We start from the raw sequence: 23,630 nt of genomic DNA on the forward strand, positions 1-23,630 counted from the left end.
TCAAACAGTGATTCTCAACTATGATATCTTACAGTCACATGGGTAAGTTCTGCTTTCATTGTTTGGAAGTTAAGCTTGGGATTAGTTTTAAGAAAAAAAAGATCCACAGGTGATTTAAATGTGCGAGGTTTAGACTAATATTGGGAAGTCTATTTGCTTTTGCCTCTTATTAGTTTCAAGTTGAGCATAAAAAGCAGTTCTGGTCAATGAGATAAAGGGAAAGTCTAAGAAAGGAATTCTGGGGCAGATTCTTCTCCTTGACAAAACCGCAAACCACCCCCTCATTCTTGAGGTACTGTTATATTAAATGAAGCACTTGGAGTTGTGGGTATCAATCATCTCATACCTGGGAAGGGATTCACCACAGCACGCTGAGCGCAGCAGAGACGAAAAGAAAGAGCTCACTTACGTCTCGGGTGTTGCTGACCAACTGTGGCACCAATCGGGGACACATCTGTCATTCTGGCTGCTACCGTGAGCAACAAGCCATCCAGGGCTCGGGGACTTAAATCTCCAGCCACTGTGCTACGCTTACAGGAATGTGGACACGCTGAGAGCGCTCCCTCTCTGCTCTCTCAGGTCTGTGGCTTTAGATGGGAAGACCTTCCACAAATACCAGGGAGTGGCTCAGACAGTAATGGAAGAAACCTGGAGGCCTCTTCGCCCATATCGGGCGTGTGGGCTGAGAAGACCCGGGAACTGAGCTCAGCTGAGACCACTGACCTACACGTGCCTCTCCAGGGGCCGTGGGTCTCCTCACAGCACGGTGATTCAGTTTAGACAGCGAGTGCCCCGGGAGAGAGCCTTCAGAAACCAAGCTTTTCAAGAGAGCCAGTTAAGAGCTGCGTGGCCTTTTCCTTCCCAGCTGAGCAGATCTCTCTGGGCTGAAGGGGGAGAGAGGACCCACAAGTCACGTAGCATCACCTTCACCACGTTCTGTCGGGCAGACACGAGCCCCAAAGGCCAGATTCAGGAAGAGCGCGTTGAGACCCCACGTCTTGGTGAGAAAGCTCTGTGTCACACGGCGTAAAGGCGTGTGGGATGGACACGTTATTGCAGCCATATGGGCAGACAGAAATGGATATCTCTGCGTCCAGACAGATAATCACTGCCGGTTGGAATATTCTGTTATCCTAACTGATAAAGTGCCTTACCCCAACCTCAATGATGGTAACCATGCCATTATTATCTGTTTCGTGTATTTAGTCTTTAGGAGATGGTATGAGCGTAGGGAGACTGACAGCCTTAGGAGGGCTGTAAGTGAAAGAGACACAGGTCTTAGAGACAGGCCATCTCTTGGCCTTGAGAGCAGCTGGGCAAGGTCTGGGGCTGAGTCCTGAGCTGTGAGCAGCCACTATCCCGGTGGAAAGATGTGAGAAAAAAAAGAAGTTTGGGAAAAATGACCATTGAGTAGTGTGTTCTTCAAACTCTGTTCATGTGTCCCTAGAAGAATTTGGAAAAATTACATCCCTCTTTCCCACTTTTGAGTTCTCTACAAGTTTCACCGTGAGTTTAAATAATTGCAGGGATGTAAGTTTCAGGCCATGATACCCTGCCCTCCTCTCTCAGCAGAGATGCCTGCACGGCCGGGAAGGATTGGAAGCCCCGCTGGCTTATGGTGCCTGATTTGTCATTACGTGAGGCGCCTCCTTTGTTGGAGCCCCCCCTGGGAAGGTTTTACACCCTGCAGCAATAGACCAAAGCAGGATTTATGTGCAAGGAATACGCTTTCTTCTGTAAAGGACTGTGGTAGGGAGACCATATAATGTATCTTCTAAACTTGATCATTTTTGAGAGCAAAAGGGGACCCTATTAATAACTACTCTACAAAATAAGCATAAACAGGGGAAATCAGGATACAAGGTGATTGTAGCCACTGGAATACTAGCAACTTGTGGAGCAAGTCAGTTTACGAAAGAAAATTAATGGAAGCTGAAACTCTGGTCTTGATTTCACTGAAAACTGTCCATCTTCAGTCCTCCTGGAAATGTTTCCCATAGACCCCAAAGTTTGTGCAGATCTTTTATTACGCTAGTGTCTAGCTATACCAGTTCTTAAAGTATTAGAAAAAAAAAAAACTTCCAAACATGTTAGTAAATAGAATAACAGTAACTGGGATAACCAGTAAAAGGAATCAGTAATTTAAATTTCAGCATATATATTTCAATTCAGAAACCGCAAATAAGCAAGCCCAGGACATCTCTGCGGCCTGGATGTTGGGGCAGAGAGGGAGGGAATGTGTTTCAGAGGGATGCACTGGATCTGGAAGTCACGCCACATCACTTCCACCACGTTCTATTGATTTCCAAAGTTGGTGATTCGCCTTGAAGCATAAAAGTCCTTACATGGGAGAAAGGAGACGTGCAACCTCCTCTAATGCCTTCTACAAACCTCCCAAAGAAACACCTGTCCCTGCCCCTGGGGAGAAACAGGTCCGAGTCCAGGAAGCAGCTAGTAAGGCTACCGCATGCCCTGGACATAGACAGCAAACAAATGGCTCATTGTGGGACAGCGTCCCCACTGGCAGGTGTGTGAAACCCTCATTTGACAACTTGACTCCCAGTGGAAAGCAACTGTCCCTGTGCTTGGCAGACAAGTTTCTAGAGAGGCAATGTCCTGGGAATCTATGCAATGGTGAGAAGAAAGAGTCCTCTAGCAAGACAGTGCTGTGGTCTCCACCCTCTTCCTTGCAGAATTTGTTAAGAACGAGAAATCCAGCACCAGGAGGCCCACTTTTCCTCCCCTGCCTGTTTGCTCTTCTCTCTACAAAGAGAGTTGGGGCCCTAGCAGAAGCCTGCATGGTCTCCAGGCAGCCTCAAGCTCCGAGCGCACCGCTATAACTTGATCTTCTTTATCCCTTTTCTTCTTCAGCTCTTCCTGCTGCGTCTGCTTTGCTAGCGGGGTTCTACCTGGTCTCTGCCTCTGGGCTGGCACGAGCCATCTCCTGATTAGCCCCAAGGGGACACAGAGGCTTGCCTGTGCTCCCTCACTGGGGAAAGAGAAAATAATGCCCAGCCTCCTGAGCCAACAGTGAGGATCAGACCATCACCATCTCCTTTCTCTCTCCCCCCACCTCCCCTCCTCACCTCTCCATCTGCCCAGGATCCCCCGGATGGTAAGCACGCTCCTGGTGTGGGAAGAGAAGGGGCCAAGTGGGCAGCAGAGGCAGGGATCTCGGCAGCCCACGGAATCCCTTCCCTCTGTGGTGAGCACTTTTATGATGGTCCCCAGTCACTGAAAGGCCACCCGTTCGTGGGAATTTGATGTGGTTCCCAGTGTCAAGTCACAAAGCAAACCCAGGCCTCTCATTCAGCTGCTGACACGAGCATCAAGTGAGAGATCAAGATGCGATTTGGAAAGAATCAGAACAGTTTTGCACATGAAACGTATCACCAACACTATACGAGGTCAGAGACTTACCTGACGCAGCTCTAACTTCCTTAGACGATGAAAAAGACTACGGTGTATTTAATATTGCACTTATCAACTATATTAGCATACTACTTGAATATTTTGAGTATTACTGTCTGCCACTTTCTGCCCCAAGCTGAAGAGGCCACCCTAAACGTCTGGATGTGGTTTGTTCACTGGCATGATTTCTTTTACTAGTGGAACGGGTTAAATATTAGTAGCGTTCTCATCACCTTGTCTTCTCATTCTCGTTTAAGATATATGTATATTGGAGTGGTAATCATCTCATTGTATAAGTGGAAAAACAGTGGGTTCAAAAAACTCAAACTTCTATCTGGGAGTGTCAATCGTTTTGAATTGGCACAGGATATCCATTTCCGCCCTCCAGCCCTCAGAGAGACGCTCTCATATTACCTCCTTCAGTGAGCAGTCTAATCAGTTTCAGGAAGCTCTGAATAATTACCCAGTGGCTCAGAATGAGCCACTGAGTCACTGGGCAGCATTACTGCGGTCGCTGAAAACTAGCCCGCCCAGGTGTTCAGCTCCCAGTCCCGGGAACTGGTACTTCATACGACAGAGGAGCTCGGCAGATGCCCTTAAGGATCTTCGGCTGGGGAGATTGTCCTGGCTTATCTGGGTGGGCCCTTAAATGGAATCACAAGTATCCTTACAAGAGAGAAGCATCTTCTCTTCTAGAGAGAGAGAAGATGAAGCAGAAACAGATTTGAAGATGCTGGGAGGCTGGCCTTAGGGATGGAAGAAGGGCCCGCAAGCCCAGGGACTTGCAAGGACTGTCGTGCTACAAGCTGGAAAAGGCAAGGAACAGATTCTCCCCTGGAGGCTTTTGAGGGAGCGCAGTCCTGCCAACATGTGATTTCAGTTCAGGGAAACCTATGTCGGACTTCTAACCTCAGGAACTGTGAGAGAATAAATGTGTGCTATTTTAAGCCCCCAAGTTCAGGGTGACCTGCTGTGGCAGCCACAGGAAACAGATACACTGGTATACAACAGAGCTCTGAAAAAAGCCTTACCTGGTCAGGGAGAGACTTGACTGTATGCAGAGGTTTCTATGGGCTGCTAACATCAAGGTAACTGACCAGGCACTGTGGGGTGTCAGGGTTCCTCAGGAGCAGGGGAATGGAAGCAAGAGGGAGCCCTCTGAATCACATCTAATGACCCCACAAACATCACACTGGCTGACCCCCTAGTAACCCCAGGAAACTAAAGAGCTGGAAATCTTCAATCCAACCAGTAACTTGGGGGGAAAAACAGAGGCCAGAATCTCACCAGGCAGGCAGAACATTTATAGCTTCATTAAAGGCTCCTGAATTATATGACTCAAGAAAATCACTGGCAACCTATTCAGACAAGAATTCCGTTTCTGTGGTTTGAACCACAAGACCTCCGTGGATCTTATAATGCACAGTGACTCCCACAGTTTTGGAGACCAAAATCTTTCTCTAGTATTTTTGGCTTGCCAGAGGGACCCAAGCAAAAGTTCTAAGAGAGTCAATATTTTTGTATGTTGTCATCATGACCCAGCTCTCCAAGTCTCCCCAGACCAAACCTCTGGTTTGCTATGAGATTATATCATCCTTTTTGTATGGCAGTAGGAGAGGTAAATGGTCACTGATCCTGGAGTCAAGAGTTAAATGCCATTGGATCAGGCATGGGAGAAACTGTGAGAGAAAATTTTAAACATTGAAATAATGGGAGAGTGTCAAGTAGAGTGATTCTTGGAGTATCCTTGAAATCAGAAGTGCAGCCCACATGGCTGTGTTTCAAGTCCTTTCTAATTTTCTGCTTCTACTTTCCACCCTTGACTCACTTTACTCTCAGTGGTGTCACAAAAGGAAGTATCAGTGTCTGGGTTTTAAAGCACACACCCCCAACAAAATGGCCAGACATCCTGTAATTATCCCTGAGGTTTTTCCAGACAGAATAGCGCATATTCTCTATTCCAACCCCCAGACCTAAAATCAAATATCTTATAAATATAAATACTTCTCGAAGGAGTAACCTGCACATTTAAATTACAAGACACAAAGAGTTCTCTCTGAGGTACAATCATGTAAATGTTCTCAACACGAAAATAAAAGACACAGGATGCAATGGCAAGGAACATAATACATAGAACACAATGGACAAGAATGCTGGCTGGAGACTAGGAGGCCCGTGTTCGAATCCCACGCCCACTACTAGCTGTGTAACTCTGGGCAAAATGTTTATTTTTCTGAGCTTTATTTCACCAATCTTTAAAATGGTGATAATAATAATAATACCTACCTCCTAAGGCTATTTTGAAGAGATATACGTATATAATACACGTAAAGGTGTACAGGACTTGAGAAACATTAAGTGCTCGGTCAGTGTCAGCTACTTATAGACGGCCTTGAGACCAATAAGAATAGGAATTGAGACATTTCATTAAATTATCATTTGTTGTCATCTGGCCTGACGTCATGACTGAAGGGGAAAAGCTAATGAGACATTTTCAGTATGGAACTAGTTACTAAAAATAAATTACATAAAATATGTGCAACTTGTCTTTTATTATTATGGATACAAGTTGCATGCATTTTGAACATCAAACAGATCAAAGGCTGTATAAGAAAGGAATCATCCTCCTACTGCAGAACGTCAACCTCATTCTGCAGAAGTAACCCCACGCACACGCGCAGAGGCAGGTGTGCATTTAGGTGTATATGTAATATTATTACCATTTGGCTCCCTAATTTGCTTCTTGTTACTCTACCGGAAATTCTTCACCCAGCAGCCAGAGTAAGTCCCCAGATAATCCATCATTTAGTCTTCTTGCTTAAAACACTCCAGTGGCTTCCCATTGTATTTAAATACAAATTCCTTCCCCTGGATTACAAAGTGCTGCACACCCTGGCCTCTGCCTACTTCTCTGACCTTACCTCCCTCTGTCCTTCCAAGACCCAGATCCAGACAAACTGGTCGTCTCTCTGGATGGAGAACATTCCAGTTCAATCCTGCTTCAGTTTCCTCACTCTGTTTCCTCTGCTGCTCTTCCTTCTGATCTCTGCCTAGTCATAGCTCTTATTTTATTCAGATCTCAGATGAAACCTGGCCTCTTAGTGAGGACTTGGCTGACCAGACAACTCAAGTAGCCACCTTCTCATTACCCAGTTTTGTGTTTGTATTTTTAGCAGTCAACAGATGTCTTACTAATCAACATTCATCATGTTTTCTCCCCAAGTGTTCAAGTGTAATTTACAACAACAAAAATCTTACTGTATAAGAAGTGGATTAAGACACAGAAAACAACAGCAGAAACAGATACCCTGTTCTAAAAGGTTCTCAAGTCCCATGAGTTTATTTCTCCCCACTAAACGTTTTTTCCTCTTGCCCTTTGAGTCATCTACACAACCTGAGTTCTGTGTAGCAGCAACTGGAAAATACCCTACTAATGAATTTATATCACGTGTTGACATCAGTTTAACCATATCAACAGGGCCAGTGACGAAAGTGAGAGGCTCCATTGCCTCTTCTGTGCCAATTTGAAAATTACCCTATCCCTGTGCAAGAGCTACCAACTAAATTCATAAGCAACAGCCAGGAGGAAGCCATAAAATAAAACCAGAGACACACATACATTCAGCCTCCTCACCAAACCATTCAGAAAGTTCTGGCAGCCTACTACAGCTAGAAATGACTTCAGATAAAACATCAATTTTCAGCTAAGATCATCCAAGCATGTCATTGAAACACGTAAGACATTCTCCATTGCTCATCTCTCTTGCTCAAGAGCTAGCATATTCGTGCTTTAAGAAGCATTATAACATTGGAAAAATTGCCCAGTCAACAGAGAGATACCATCTCTAGACTCAGAATGTGCCTGAGTAAAGTATCCAATTGACTAAATACAGAAAAATGAGGTACTTACAGCAGGGTGTCCCGTACAGTAGGTATAGCTGGCATGGGACTGATAGTGCAAACTTGCTCTTGGAAAGGAGTATGTATTCCAGGCTGGTTGGCTGCCATTCCACTGGGAGCTGAAGCCAGGGCTCATGGTCACTCGCGACTTACTAGGGTGATAGGCTCTCCCTGTGGAGCTAGACTATCAAGAAGAAAGAAATGCAATGTAAAGACAGCTCTGTAGAAAACCCAAGTCAGCTGTAAATGGTAGCCTGCATCCTCATGTATGATCAGGACCCAGGACTTGGCTGGTTAAAAGAAAGGGCTGATTTCTTACGAGGAGGCACAAAATATGGTTCTGATTAGGATAGAAGTGTTTTCTCACTGTTAGAATTTTGACTGGATCCCAAAGCACAAAGTCTCATTGAAATGTATCTTACTGAAAACAATTTGTTTTTTTTTTTCTAATTGTAACAGATCACATCGTCCTTCAGAAAGAAGATACACTTTAGTGGTGATATTTTCAATTACCTAAATATCCTTTCATCGTAAGGTTCACCTTTGAAATTCAGCATTAGGTTTATCTGAATGCAGTAAACAAGTATCTTAGTTTACAAGGGTTGGATCGAGGCACCGATTGGTTCCTGACTCTAAATAGTCTCCAGATTCCAAGATTCCAAATTTTATTGCTCTCTTCCAGGAGACATCAGCAGAAGTCTTGACATGTTCCCACATGTCACCATTCCACTACCTAACGACAGCAAAAGGATGAAGGATTTGAAATCATCATTTACCCCCAACTGGCCCAATGTAATTAAAACTAGAGGAACAGGAAAATATCAATCAATTTGCCAAATGTTAAATATACCTAGTTGTTCATAATTGTAAACAGGGTAGAATGAACTGAAAACAAAACTCACTTGTATCTTCTGTCCTTCTTTGCCCCCAGAGGGCCATGGCATATAAGGCATATAATGGTTTCTTTTCAGAGAACACTTTCTATCATCAAATTGCAATAGCTACTTACCCAAGTAGCTCAGTAACTTTCACAATAAATTCTATTTATAAATTTATGGGCGCATGCCAACTCAATCACTGGGAAATGTGCTAATCTCATTGCCATTATATTCAGGAAACCTAGTGGGGAAGAAACTTTTATCCAAGATTGTATTTCCCCATTGGGCTGCATTCTTATGCCATGAGATACTTAGAGGACTGACTTTTCTAAAGAGTTTCTTGGGCATTTAAAATAACCAAGAAAGTAAAAACCTCAGCAATCCAAAGGCACGAGTCAGAACTGTTTCTCTCACAACAGCCTCAAATTACTTGGCAAGGGAAAGGAACATTTAATTCAGTGATTTACTTATAAACAATTTAAAATATTTAAACTAAAAGTTGGAGAACCAATTAACCTTGTTAAGGTGGACAAATTTATGTGACTGTCTGTCTCCACGCTCATCACCATCATTGCCCTGAGCACGTGTGCTACAAGGGTTCAACATTCAGTGAGAGGCACGGGAGCAGCAGGGCAAAGCCAGAGACCATTACTGCACACCTCCTAGAACACACCTGTGCTGGAGCAGCAGCGGTGGGCTTCTGAAACATTAGGATATTTGTGCCTGGTTCTAAGTACAGAAGCTCTGTATTTATACACATAAAAAAAAATTCCCTGTTTTTTTTTACCACATGTACAGTCACTTCAAAGACTAATAGAACCCACCCACAAAACTACCTTTGGCCCTGAAAGCATCTTGGTTTCTGCCCTGCTTCTATGATCATTAAAAGTCATCACTCTCACTAGCTCAGTTGATTCTACAGCTAGCTCCTTCAAGACCAGACATGTTTAGGTATTTTATCTGTTTTCACGTTTAGATTAGCTCAGGCAGTTTTAAGTTCTTGGAGAAGCAGGCAGTGTATGCATAAGGAAGCTTGTAAAAAGCCTCACCTCGTAGTTTAATTACGTCCCCAAGCAGCATCAGTCTCCACTCAGGGGTTTCATTCATGAGGCCCTCCCGCCTGCACAGCCCTTTCTCTCCTCCTTTTACAAAGCTCGTGGCCATGTTACACCTGTGCTTGGTGCCATTCCTGATGCCTGTGGCTTTTGCTGACCCCTGGACTTCCTGCTCTCACACAGCTCTCACACCGTGGTTCCAACACGGCAGCACGTGATCACGTGGTTTTGTATTGTTCCATGTAAATTTCAGCTCCCCAACTGGCTGAGAGCCTCATACGTTCAAGCCCATATGTTGCCTTATCTATGGCTCCGAAGAGCGTTCCCTCTGCTTGGAGCCTCTAACAGCTTGACCTGTGAAGCCTCTAACCATGTTCATCCCCTCATCACTGCCTTCATTTTCTCCTTGATTCCACGTCCCTCTTGGCTGGACCTTCTTGTCTCACACCCTTGCTTCCTTTCTCGTTGCCCTAAATGAGGTCTTGCCAGGGCAGAATCCTCCTTTGTGATCACACACCTGGTCAAAGCTTTCAGTACTCCTTCTAAAAATGATGATTCTCAGATATAGCTTAACAATGCCAACTCTCCCCTAAATTCCACTCCCAGATCTTAAAATATCTGCTGGATAGAGAGGTTATGATTAATCTACTAATTGCCACCAAGGGAACCAAAGCTGAAATTATTGTGTATAAAATCAAATGAATTAACTGTTTTACTCTAAATGTTACCTTTTCTAATTTCTTTATTCTGTTAATGCTCATTCTGGCAGTATCTTGAAACTAACTGCCTTGAAGCCTTAGAACAACTCGGACTCACTGATCTGTTCTCCAACTTACATTATCAGTATCACCAGATTTTATTGAATTTTTCAGTAATTCTTGAATTAATGTTGCCCTTCCCATTGCCATTAGCACGGTGCATTTTTAAGGTTTTACCGGTTTATATTAGAGACACTAAAACTACATCAAGAACCTCTTACCTTAAGTCTTGACTGACTCTCCACAATGACACTAGATTATTTTTTTCTAGAAACTTGCTTTACTATGTTACTCCCTGCTGAAAAAAAATGCTCAATGGCTTTCCACGGTGCATGAGACAAAGTCCAAACTTCCTAGTCTTTCATTTGAGATTCTAATGCGATCCTAACCAACAATGCAAGCCTTCTTCCCTTACAGAGAAAGTAACCTCAAGCTCCAGATTTTTGTAACTCCAAATATGATTTGTATGACCATGCTGTTGTTACAACCCACCTTCCTTCTTAGAGTGTCTTCCCTTCCTCTCAGCTCACATTTCAGTGACCCTACCAGACTACCTTTCCTGGAAAATCTATGCCAACCCTCAGTCACCCGTCTATAGGGACTTTTGTTTCTAATAGGCACCAACATTACTGATCTTCTGCCATATTCATCTGGCCCTTTCATTTGCGTGGCTACCCAGGAAGTCAAGGTCATAGCTTCATCAAGTCTCATCACATCTCTTAGTCTTACACACGGTTCTTACGTCCCAAGATGCCTCTTTGGGGATACGTGCCTCAGTTGTGCTTCCCCAGAAGAGGATGGCAATGCAAGAACTTGAGTGCAAGTGGTTAATTTTTGACGTGATCAGAAAGAAAATCAGAAAGAGAATGAGAGATGTGACAGAAAAAGGAGGAGCCAAGAAGTCTGCATCATTAAAGAAGTCATTACTGTAGAGAATTAAGGCTCAATTCCACCAAGGGGCCCTGGGAGACAGTAAAACATGCTTCAGAGTTACTCAAAGTGCCAAGAAGCTGGTGCATTTAGCCTCCAGTTCCCATTCATCATTGCCTGACAGCTGCTCCTGGAAACATTAATCCCCCGGCATTTCTGGCCTGCCCTACACATAGGCCAAAAGAAAGTTCTCACATATAGAGCTCCAGGACATTGTTGACATGCTCTGGGAAAGTAAGCGCCAAGAAAGCATGGGCAAGTCACGCACAGCGTCTGCCGCTACGTGGAGGGCTCCCTGACTGTCTCCGCATCCGCCAGGGAACCCGACACTCACACTTTCCCTCTGAGTAACAGAGCAGGACCTCAAAAATACTGGTCCAACTGGCTTGACTAAGCTGCCATTAAGGGCCTGAAAGGACAGTGCACAATAATAGATATGGGGACAGCGGGTGAGCATGGGGAAAGGTGCTCACAATCATTAGCCATCAGAAAAATGTGAAAATAAAGCTACATTAAGGTACTAGTCCATACCCCCTAGAATGGCTGAAACTAACAGGAATGAAATTGACACAACAGACTCTAAATGTCAGTGAGGTTTTGGATGTCTGGGGCTTCCATAAGTTGTCAGTGGCGGGGTAAAAGGACATAGCTACTGCATGGTAGTTTCTTATAAAATGAAACATACTTCTATTTAAGGCCGAGCAATTCTACACCCAGCTGTTTACTCCAAAGAAAAGATTTTTACACAAAGTTGCTTTTGTAAGAGCGACCAGTGGCAGCTGCATTTGAAATAGCCTCCAAATGGAATTTACTCAAGTCTATCAACAGTAAATGGATTCTGAAAAAAAGGGGGAGTATATTCATATAATAGATAATACTTCCGAGGGATTAAAAAAGGACAAAATTGTGATACACACAAGTACATGGATGAATCTCAAGAACATGTCAAAGAAAAGATGAAAAATGGAAGAAAAGTACATGTGATTTCATGTATGTGAAGTCCAAGTTAAGGAAAACATATGCAGCAACAGAAATAAGAGTGGATGCTGGGGGATTAGAGAAGAATTGATAAGAAAGGGCACTAAGGTAATTTTCCAGGGTGATGGAAACGCTTGCCATCTTGTTTTAGAAGGTCATCACATGAACACATGTATTTGCCAAAACTCACCCAGTAGAACCCTTGAGATCTGTGTATTTGATTATCTCTCATTTAGATCTCAATAAAAAAAAATACATGGCCATTGAAAAAGGCTGGTTCTGAATTTTCCATGGTAATGGAGGATAGAGATGGCTCAGAAAATTGAATCACAACGATCCCCAAATCCTAATTTTCTATACCCCATAATTGGCTAATCTGAGTCCTGCTAGCTTTTCCCTCCTTGGCATGCCCTCTGAGAGCAATGCCAGGGAACATCTCACAGCCAAAAGGCAGGCAGCCAGAGAGAAGAGCAGAGAGTCTGGACAAAGAGACTCTGACTAACCAAGAGCTGGCAGCAGCATCTGGTGTCTGCCGACAGATCAGGGGGCAGGGCACAGCACAAAAGCAGGGCCCTCTTACACGCTTCCAGAAAGTGCAATGCTCCAGGGAACACTTGCTGTTCTATCTACTCCATCCGCACCAGCAAATAAAAGGAAGAAAAAGAAAGGGGCAGAAGGAGGCTGCACTAGGAAAACAATGTAATGAGGAAGAACAGAATAAGCGACACTGTAAGATTTAGAGACACAACTGAATGAGTGCTCCGGGGAGATAGTAAGACATGACACGCACGTGCAATTTGCCACCCATCAGACACGCTCTAAGTGTCTCATGCTCACACTGCGATTGCTCATGCATTACTCATGACAACATTTGGAGGTAGTTCCTATTATTATCTGCATTTTATAGGTGAGGAAACAGGCAGAAAGAAACGAGGTAACTTGAAAATGTAGGGTAATAGAACTAGGAAGGAGCTGAGAGTCAAAGCCATACAAGGGACAGCATAATCCACATTCTCAACAGCCCTGTTTTTCCACTGTCTTTGGATCTTCTCTAAAATAGATTCTAAGGCAAGGATTGGTTGGTTGTTTGTTTGAGGGGTGGGGGAGGGTAGTTACAAAAATCAAGAGGGAAGAAAATGTGAGACTGGGTCAGAAAATGAGAAAAATAAAGTCTGCATAAGTGTGTATATATGCTCTAAAGTAAAAAGCACTGGATTCTGCTGAGACCTCTGAAAAAGGTTCAAAATGCCACTGAGAAATTATCCACTGAATGATGAGGGGCTGGAGTATTTGTGGACTGGCCTCTGTCCCCTACTGGGTAAGAGCTGCCCTCTAGGGAACACAGCACTTCCAAGCTGTTGGGCGTGGGAGAGCGAGCTCTGTCAGCATCAGAGAAGGGCCTGGGCAGAAAGTGGAGAGACACGCAGGTAAACTCAGGTAAGATGCTGTCAACGCCTGATGAGTAAAACTGTCCATCACACTTGCAGCTGAAATCAGAGATGAGCCGGGGTGGGTCTGTGGGGTTTGGTCTCCCGAGGCAGCTACTACAACTACCTCTCGGAGAATAGTAAGTACAAGGGCAGGGATCATAACAGCAGTGTTTAATGACACCTGCTACTATGTGTGTTATACGCACTGTCTCTCCAAATCCTGAGGACAATCCAATCACAGAGGGGTTGTTATCCACATTTTACTGATGAAGAAACCTGGACGACAGTGGTTATGCAACTTCCCTAAGGACACACAGCTAGTCAAGGGACAGAGCTATGGATTACAGGTTCAGTGAATGCAGAATTAGGGTTGGTTATATGATTAAAAACTTGTCATCTCCAAAGAACAAGGCTGAGGAATGAACCTCATACCCCAACTGAAAGAGAAATGAAGAGAGAACCACCATAAATATATGTTAATATAATTATAGAGAGACAGTCAGTGATCCAAAAGAGCATGAAACTGCTGTGCGACACGGGCACAGCTTGCTGTGAGCAGGACTTACTGTGATGGAATAACACCATCTTGCCCTATTGGTGATATCATGACCACGTAATAGTGCACCACCGTTAACTCAAGTTCAACGGCCAGTGATGACACAATAGACAACTCAAACTGCCCACCATGTTGTCTCCTTTAAAAGTCCCTCAGTCTCCATCAGTGAATGTGCTTCTCAGCAGGAAGGAACTGCAGGATAATTCTAGAAATACAGTCAATAAATTTACACTGAAATTATTTTCAGTATAATCTCATGGTACCCTAAAAATACTGCTAAAGTTAGTAGTCTTAAGGAGAATGTATATCCTTTGTAACAATACTATTATAATACATGGAATATTCTGCATATACCAACAGATCAGAGGGTCTTATAATAATCTTAGTATCATAGTAGTAGACACGTTTCACCAGCTTAGCAGCCCAGCTAGTCTTCCCAGTGTCCTGCTGAACACAGTATATGCCTGTATAGATATGGTTATTGCAGGTGACCTCCCAAACCTGAGTTTGATGGAACCAGCTAGTCAACTGACCCAATCTGAGTCGACCAGATGACTTCCCCTGGAAATATAAAATCACCATCCAATGATTTGTAAATCTGCATTGCGCACTTGAACTCAGAAGCAATATAAAGTAAGTACTAAGGTTTGGTTGTATGAATGTGAAAACAAACACAACCCATCTGGGTGAGGTGCGGGGAGCCCCAGTGAAAGTGAGGGGGAGGGGTGGGGGGAAAGAAAGTTTAAACAGTCATGGAGACAAGAGACAAGAGACACTCATGCTTAACGGAGGTGGGAGAAACACTTCAGTTCTGGGTGACTTTTATAGTTTTTGGCTCCAGTCACTCCGAACACCTGGCAGCACTCCTGCTCCTGTATTCCTGATCCAGATATGAAATCCTTCTTTCCTGCTTAGGTGATCTGGAGTGGAAACTGCAATTAAATGGCCACTGACTCCACCAAGTGAAAGGAGCAGATGTGCAGGAAGAAGCAGGGCTGAGTGACGACGTGGCCCAGATGGAGAGAGAAACAAGGGCTTTCAGGTCCCCTGGAGGCCTTAGCATGTTTCACAGGAATCCCACGAACCATCCCAGGGACTCCCCCTTCACCTTCCTCGTGTGGGCAGGTTTCTCTTCCCAACAACCAAATGGTTACTTCGGGGACATGGTGTCCTGTCCCTTCACCCGTCCCTTCATTTTCTCCTGTGAAAGGCCCTTATTGTTCTTCTTTGGCTGTTTAAGTCAGTATTTCCAGTTGACATTAGGTATTCAGTGACCCTTCCCTGGAGATTTTAAAGCTGTTTTGGCTCTAAAGCAAGAACCATGTGAGTAAAGATGAAAAGTGTGAATCAAACATTACACAGAAGGATGACATCGTGGGTCAAGCAGCTAGTGTAAAAACACTGCAAGGTACATGTGAGAAAGGCCAAGCAGCCTTTAGAAATATGCCACCTATAGACAGCATTTATAGGTGGAAACTAAAACAATGACACAAATGAACTTATTTACAAAACAGAGACAGACTCAAAGATACAGAAAAAATATTATGGTTACCAGTGGGGAAAGGAGGGAAGGGATAAATTGAGAGTTCCAGATTAGCAGATATACACTACTATACATAAAACAGATAAACAACAAGGTCCTACTGTACAGCACAGGGAACTGTATTCAATATTTTGTAATAACCTATAATGATAAAGAATATGAAAAAGAACATACATGTGTGTGTGTGTACATATATATCAATGTATAACTGAGTCACTATGCTATATACCAGAAATTAACAGAACATTATAAATCAACAATACTTCAATTTAAAAAAAAGAAATATACCACTTATATCTAGCTACTACTCCCAAAAGCACAGTGTTATAAAAGGCATCCATAACTCTGTTTATTGTGTCATTCTTTTTTCCCTCACTATTATTATTTTTAGCATCACATCATAAACATTGTGGTACGGGAGGATTAGAAAATGTTTACACACATGTACATACATGTGCCTATACACACGCACACACACACGTGTACGCACACCCATACTCACATTTCTCAAGTACCACAACGAGCTTTCTGGTAAGCAAATGTCAACACGGAGTTCACGGAGAGGCTAAATGACTTCCTGTGTGTGTTTATTTCCCGTACTGGCCGTGAGGAAGTCTAAAAAGAACAGTTTCTCCCCAATAGCTCTCAGCGTCTCAATAGGTTTTTCAAAGCCCTCCCCCTACCCCGTGCCCCAAGCAAAGGATCCCGCTGTGCGGTTCTAAAGGTCTCACTTACCACCAGCTGAAAACAGAGCCTGAATGGACAGTAAACCCACACCAAACCCCTCTCTGCTCCCCGTGTGGGACAAGTGGTTACTTTGTTCACTTACAAAGGCCTGAGACACAGAGACAAACTGCCCTGTGGTCTAAGAAGCTCCTTTCACATAAATCCTTTTAAGCGGATCTAAGTTATGACACTCAAAAGGAAGGAGGCTACACAAGGAACTGGGGAGAAACTTTCAAGTTCTTCTCCCACCTCCTTGCCCCGGAGGGACAGAAGACGTCTTCTCTTGTCTGACGTCCTGGCTTTTGTAACATTCCTCAAAGATGAGTCTCTTGCTCCGACTCCACAGATTGACTTCTCTGAGGAAAAATCAGGCTTTGGGGGGTTGTGTGGTTGTTCCTGGGGCTCCCCTGACACGGGGACTGTCTTTATTTTCCCAACACTGTTTTGTTCTTGACTTGTAAATATAAATTACCTGAGTGAGCTTTACTCATCAGACGCCCTTTTGAGAAAATCATCATAAAACGTGGTGCTCTCTGGTGCTTCATTCCACCGTTAATGTCGGGCTTCAGAACTTCAAAGGGTAGAATCTGACAGAAGGTTCTGTGTGCTCTGTGGTCATGCTGTCAGGCCCTTGCCAGCCTCTGTGTGCTTTCTCAGCTTCGACTGAGGTCTGAGCCCAGACCAGCAAGGGTGCACTGGTCACTCCCTGCTCCCCCCGTGTCTGCCCCGGACCAGTAGTTCCTGGAGCCTCCCCAGCTCTGATGGACCAGCCACACTGTTCCAGGCGTTAGGAACTGCCCCTTCCTAACGAGGGAGCCTCTGTTAGGATAGTGTCGGAGATGTCCTGGCCATCACAAAGTACAGTGGCTCAGTACCTTGGATATTGGGAAGAGGGCTTTTGCCATGAATGCAATGGAGAGGAAATTTCACATGCTCTCAGTTGCTTTCACATGCTTTTCTGGGAAAGGATCAGGTAAGCCAGAGCCGGGCTCTGCTCTCTCTCAGATTTCTAACTTTGGGGAAGTTGCATACCCTCAGGATGCTGGCGTGACTATGCGGTTCCTGCCAAGAGGAGAGACTGCAGGTAAAATGACTATACTTTCTTTCCTTTCTTCCCTGTGTCACCTCAGTTTTTACGTCTACCTCCTACCTGTTGGAGTGATCACAGGACCAGGGTTGCAACCACAAGTGTGGCAAACAGGGACGATTCCTAAGCAAGAAACTGTGATTATGTAAGAGGGAAGAACAGAGCTGACTCCATATTAGATCTGGTCCTTTGGCTCTACCTCTGTGCTGTTTCCTGTGCTGAGTCCTGCTGGTTCAGCACCTTTCATAAAAGAATGTTGCCTAGAGCCTGAAATACACAGGACAGCTCATTCTCAAGGCTCTGACCTTGAAGGGTGTAACACTTTCCTATTCACATATAGATAAAAAGTTGCAGAACAGAGGATAAGATTTGTCTTGGAGGTTTACAGGGACACCATGACCTGACCCACGTGGGGAGCTGCAAGAACAGAGGAGTCTGCAACAACCAACCACATCCCCTCCCCTTTTTAATATAAAAGAAGCCTGAATTCTGACTTGGGGAAGATGGTTTTCTAGGACATTAGTCCCCCACCTTCTTGATCTGCTGGCTTTCCAAATAAAGTTGTTACTCCTTGCTTAACACCTTATCTCCCAATTTATTGACCTGCTGTGCCGTGAGCAGAACAAGTTTGGACTCAGTAACAACTATGCCTTTAAACCTTTGTGTTAGAATTCCTAAGGGCCTGATGGGGCGGGGGGTGCCTTCACCCCACCTGGCACCACTGGGGCTGACGGTGAACACAGCAATACTGCCTGCTGGTGAAAACCACCCACGGGTTCTGCACCTGTGTGAGCTTACCCTGTCTGAACTGTGAATGGGCTTGGTAGACCAGTCGCCAGACTGGTAATGCCAGACCAGCACCATGGCTAAACCTAGTGTCCCTTCCAAAGGTGGAAACATTTTGGTATAAATAAAGAGTACAAAGAATAGTAGCTGAGGATAAAAGAATGAATGTATGATTATGTCATGAGGGAAATCCAATATTATGGTAATACTGCAAAAGAGGCCCAGAGCAAGAGGAGACGTTGTCTCTTAGTACAATGACACCAGATGTCTGAAAGTGCAAACACGTGCTTGCCGAGACCACTCCTGATTTTTGCAACCTGACAAGACCAAACGGAAGCCTGCCAACCAGAGTGGCCTCGCCCAGGGAGACAGTTTTCATGGGATGTGATGCTGGACTGCTCAAATGACTAACGACTGAGTGGGATTCTGCAACATGCCAGCATCTGCTGAGCTGTATATCATTTTGCTGTGGGGTGGTCCATGGTCAGAGACCAGGGGGTGGGCTGTGAAACAATGGAAATATATATTGGTTTCTGCCCCCTCCCCCACCATCGCCCATGCCTGTCCCTGACCCAGAGCTCTTAAATCCCCTGGAATTCCAGCAGTGTCTTTTGCCCTGATGAGGTGACTCTGGGTGGGGGCTGGTCACCGGAAAGACCAAGCCACGATGAGAAGGAGCTTTGGAGCTTTCAGCCCCATCTCTCATGCTCCGGAGAGGGGAGAGGGGCCAGAAACTGAGCTAGTGATTGGTGATGCCTGCATGGTGAAGCCTCCATCCAAATCCCAAAATTCTGAGGTGGGTGACCAGGTGGGGGTGTGAGGAGGAGGGCTTTGCGCCCCTCCCCACACACCTCGCCCTACACCTCTCTCCTCTCTGGATGTGTATCTGTCTTTGTATCACACTCTTTTCTAATGAACTGGAAATCCAGTAAGTAAACTGTTTCCTGAGTTCTGTGAGCTGCTCGAGGAGGGGGTCATGGGAACTTCTGATCTTTTGGGGTTGGTCAGAAGCACAGATGACAATCTGGACTTGTGACTGGCATCTGAAGTGGGTGGCAAGGGGTGGGGAGGTGGGGAGGAGGGGCAGGCTTATAGGACTGAGCCTCCAACCTGTGGGTTCCGACACTATTTACAGGTAGACAGTGTCAGAATAGAATTAAACATAGGACACCCGGCTGGTGTCACCGGCTTGGTGTGGGAAAATCCCCCACGTATTTGGTGACCAGCAGTGTCACCAAAGCGTTAGGTAAAGTTAAACTCACAACAGAACCTACCTCATAAGATTGTCATTGGGATTAAATAATACCATAAAACATCTAATAAAGTGTCATACTCATTAGAAGTTACTAGTAATTATCACTGAATTAAAATCCCACTATTTATTTTTTTATTTTTAAAACAATACAAGCATGTAACTTTGGGGACTGAAATTTATGAAAACCTCCTTCCTTCCCTTTTCCCCCCTTTCCCTCCCTCCTTCTATCTCTCCTTTCCTCTCTCCCTTCTTTTACCTTTCCTCTCTCCCTTCTTTTACCTTTCCTCTCTTTCCTCAAAAATTAAAAAAGAAAACTCAACCTAGCAGAGGCTGAATTTCTTTATATCCAAACAACCGAGCCTAGTACTTATTTTTCTTTTCCATGCTGAGAGTCACTTTACAGCTAATCCCTGGCACAGCGCACACCCAACGAGCCCATGCCCGCTGCAGCTCCTGTGTGAGTGGGGTGGAAGCCAGTGCCCCTGAGGACATCCCAGAGTGGCTGGGGCTGGAGTGGGCAGAGCCCCCAGAAGGAAATCAGCCTATAAAAATGACAGTAAGATAAAAGGAAACAGACTCATACCACTCTTTCAATAGCTTAACATCAAGGGGTAAGCGAGTTTTTCAGCTTGAAAAAAAGGGATTTCAAGGCCTGACAGTGAGTGATGTTAGGGTGGAAGTGAAGCATCTTCTTGTCTCTGCAGTTGGAACCACATCCAGCTCGCGGTAAGTGGTCCACCTGGACCCTCCCTCCATTCACTCATTAAACACTTATTTAATGAGGGACCATAATGGACCAGGTATTGCTTAGAGGCTGGGACTACAACAATGAAAAAGAGATTAATAGGGATTAATAATTAGTGAGGGAGACAGGCACTTGAATAAACACATAAATAGTGATTGTTTTAATGGGAAGAGACATCATAAAATGAGAATATACCTCAGAGGCCCTACCATAACATGACAGCAGTGAAGGAAGTTGCCAGATTGAAACTGGAAAAAGCGATGTTGAAATAGAATCTGCAAGATGGAGAGGAGTGTCCCAGACGAAGAGAAGATGGAGCCACTGAAGGAAGGGCCCTGACTATGTGCCAGAGAGGGCAGCTCCCTGGGAAGTTCAGTGTGACACCATATACTCTAATAAACTCAAAATGGATTAAAGACTCAAAAGTAAGACCAGAAACCATAAAACTCCTAGAGGAAAGCGTAGGCAGAACACTCTTTGACATAAATTGCAGCAATATTTTTTGGGATCTGTCTCCTAAAGCAAAGGAAATAAAAGCAAATATAAGCAAATGGGACCTAATTAAACTTAAAAGCATTTGCACAACAAAGGAAACCACTGACAAAACAAAAAGACAACCTACTGAACAGAAGAAAGTATTTACAAATGATATAACCGATAAGGGGCTAATATCCAAAATATATAAACAGTTCGTACAACTCAACATCAAGAAAACAAATAACCTAATTAAAAAATGGGCAGAAAACCTGAATAGACATTTTTCCAAAGAAGTAATGCAGATAGCCACAGGTACATGAAAAGATGCTCAGTATCATTAATCAGCAGAGAAATGCAAATTAAAACCACAATGAGATATCACCTCACACCTGTCAGAATGACTATCATCAAAAAGTCTACAAATAACAAATGTTGGTGAAGATGTGGAGAAAAGAGAACCCTTGTACACTGTTGGTAGGAATGTAAACTGGTGCAGCCATTGTGGAAAACAGTGTGGAGATTTCTCAAAAAACTAAAAATAGAACCACCATATGATCCAATAATTTCACTCCTGGGTATATATATCCAAAAAACCAAAAACACAAATTTGGAAAGATACATGCACCCCGATGTTCATGGCAGCACTATACACAATAGCCAAGATCAGGAAGCAACCTAAGTGTCCATCAACAGATGACTGGATAAAGAAGATGTGGTGTATACATATGTATACAATGGAATGTTACTCAGCCATAAAAAAGAACATACTTCTGCCATTTGCAACAACATAGATGGACCAAGAGAATACTATGCTTAGTGAAATAAGTCAAAGACATACAAATACAGTATGGTATCTCTTATTTGTAGAATCTTAAAAATAATACAAATGAATGTAACCTGCCAAACAGACTCACAGATGCAAAAAAAAAATCTAGTTACCAAAGGGGCTAGGAAAGGGGAGAGGGGTGAATTTAGGGTATGGGATTAAGAGACACAAACTACCCTGTATAAAACAGATAAACAAGGGTAACTGTACAGCACAGGGAAATACAGCTATTATCTCAAAATAACTTTTAATGGAGTATAATCTGTAAAAATACTTAATCACTATGCCATAACACCTGAAACTAACTGAATACTGTAAATCAGCTATACTTCAATTAAAAAATGAACAATATGATTTTGAAAAACTTGAAGCTGAGATGTCTATGTGTCTACCATGTGGAAAACTGTGGGCTTGGCATTCAGGAAAACTCTGGGCTGGAAAACTCTGTGAAATCATCAGTAACTAAAACCATGCAGATGGACTGAGCTGAGAAGGCATAAAGCTTAAAGCCATCATCAAAGTTATTAGTATAAGCTTAAGGTGGTGAGCTAATTCAATTAAGCCCAGTATCCGAAAAAATGAATTCCCATCAGCCAAAGACATAAGGAGTAACTTATTAGTGGAAAATTCTATAAAATTACTGTTTCCATGCTGCAAAGTAGGGCAAAGTCCCAAGAGCAGTTTGCCCTTGGCATGAAGCTCTTTCTAATATTAATGCCACTCACTGAGTTCCTACTTCAAAGAACACAGACGATGGGGTAGTTTTCATTGTAAGGAAAATAATGTACTCCCCACCAGCCATGAAAGTCATCACTGATTGAAAAGTTGGACTTGGGTGTCAGAGGATTAAGCCTGCAGGAACAAATGAATCTTAGTAAAAACTAGTAATCATCACCCAAGCTCTGTCGTACCATCCACACCACTTCAGTTGCAATGACACTCCAGTGCATCCTCTCCAAGAAGTCCTGCCAGAAGTTATGCCTCTTCAACACTTTTATGGTTTACGCTGTAGAATGTTATTGGGCATTTGTTACACACGATTTCATAAGCTAATTAAATACACCAGCCCTGTGCTAGGTCCTGCAGAAAGACCAAGCACATTCAGACAGAGCCTCACCTTAGATACACTTTCCAGCTATTTGAATACATCATTAGATACCAACTAAATATTTATTGGAAAAAAACTGCCTCTGCTAACGTCACGTTGTGAAAACGATACCAATTTTCAGACGTTCTCCCGCGACGCGAGCTCCTCTGCGAAGCCTTCCTCGGTTGGCAGCCCTTCCGCAAACATGATTGCTCTTTCACCTTCGTCACTGCAGCACACTGGGACTTACATCTTTTTTTTTTTTTTGGTGGCACCTATATCTAAGTTCACAAGTATTAGAATATGTGTTTATGCAAATATTTCCATCTTACCCTATTACAGACACACATACACATACCCGTGGACAGGAGTAGACAAGTTTTTTTTTCTCTAAAGGACCAGATAGTAAATATTACAGTCTTGTGCACCATCAGTCTTGGTAGCAGTCATCTGACTCCGCCATCACAGGGTGAAAGTAGCCACAGGCAACTTGGAAAAGAATGGGCTTGGTGAGGTGCCAATAAAACTTTATTTGTAAAAATAGGCCGTGGGCTGGACTGGGCTTGCTATAGTTTGCTGAGCCCTGTTTCAGACAGTCAACTTTTTAATTTCTCTCTGTACTTTGCCTAACGTCCAGCGTGGGGGGTATGAAAATAGAAGACACTGAAAGAAAAGGCTTTCATCAAATGATACATTTCTTCATGGGATTACACAAAGCAATTGATCAGGAAATCCAAAGGGAGGAAAATCTCACCAAGATGGTAGGTCTGCAAAACAGTGGTACTGATGAGTCTGGCAGCGATGAAGAAAAAAGTGTTTTGGTGGGAAAATTAAAGTATCTATCAGTATTGTGCCCCACAGATCTATGGAATAAGCCACTGGAAATTTCCTACAGAAACAAAGATGAAGAGGTCTAAATACAAAGTTAGAAAACTGCAGGTTAGAGGCACATACTTTTGACCATGCTCCAAAAGCAAAAGATCTGAAATTATTTTACAAGATAATGTTCCTGAGAAACCAAGTCAATCAATAAACACACACACTAAAAATAAAGTGAATCAGAAGGCTGAGAACCTGGAGCTATTTTGAGGGAAAAGTCAATTTTCAAGGAGGGGACTGCTATAGATTGAATTGTTTGCCCCTAAAAGTCATATTTTGAAGCCCTAACTCCTACTGTGATAGGTACTTAGAGATGGGACCTA

At 43.7% G+C, this 23,630-nt stretch overlaps 1 protein-coding gene across 1 annotated transcript in view; it reads right to left on the minus strand.

Annotated features, from left to right (window-relative positions):
* The window catches only part of RBMS3 (RNA binding motif single stranded interacting protein 3), a 919,284-nt gene that overhangs the window by 694,446 nt on the left and 201,208 nt on the right, over positions 1-23,630 (minus strand). The window contains exon 4 of the mRNA XM_031469805.2: positions 7,322-7,495. Within this exon, the coding sequence (XP_031325665.2) occupies positions 7,322-7,495 (174 nt within the window). The remainder of the gene's footprint in view (positions 1-7,321; positions 7,496-23,630) is intronic.

Source organism: Camelus dromedarius, chromosome 17 (genome assembly GCF_036321535.1).
Source record: "Camelus dromedarius isolate mCamDro1 chromosome 17, mCamDro1.pat, whole genome shotgun sequence".
Classification (NCBI taxonomy): Eukaryota; Metazoa; Chordata; class Mammalia; order Artiodactyla; family Camelidae; genus Camelus; species Camelus dromedarius.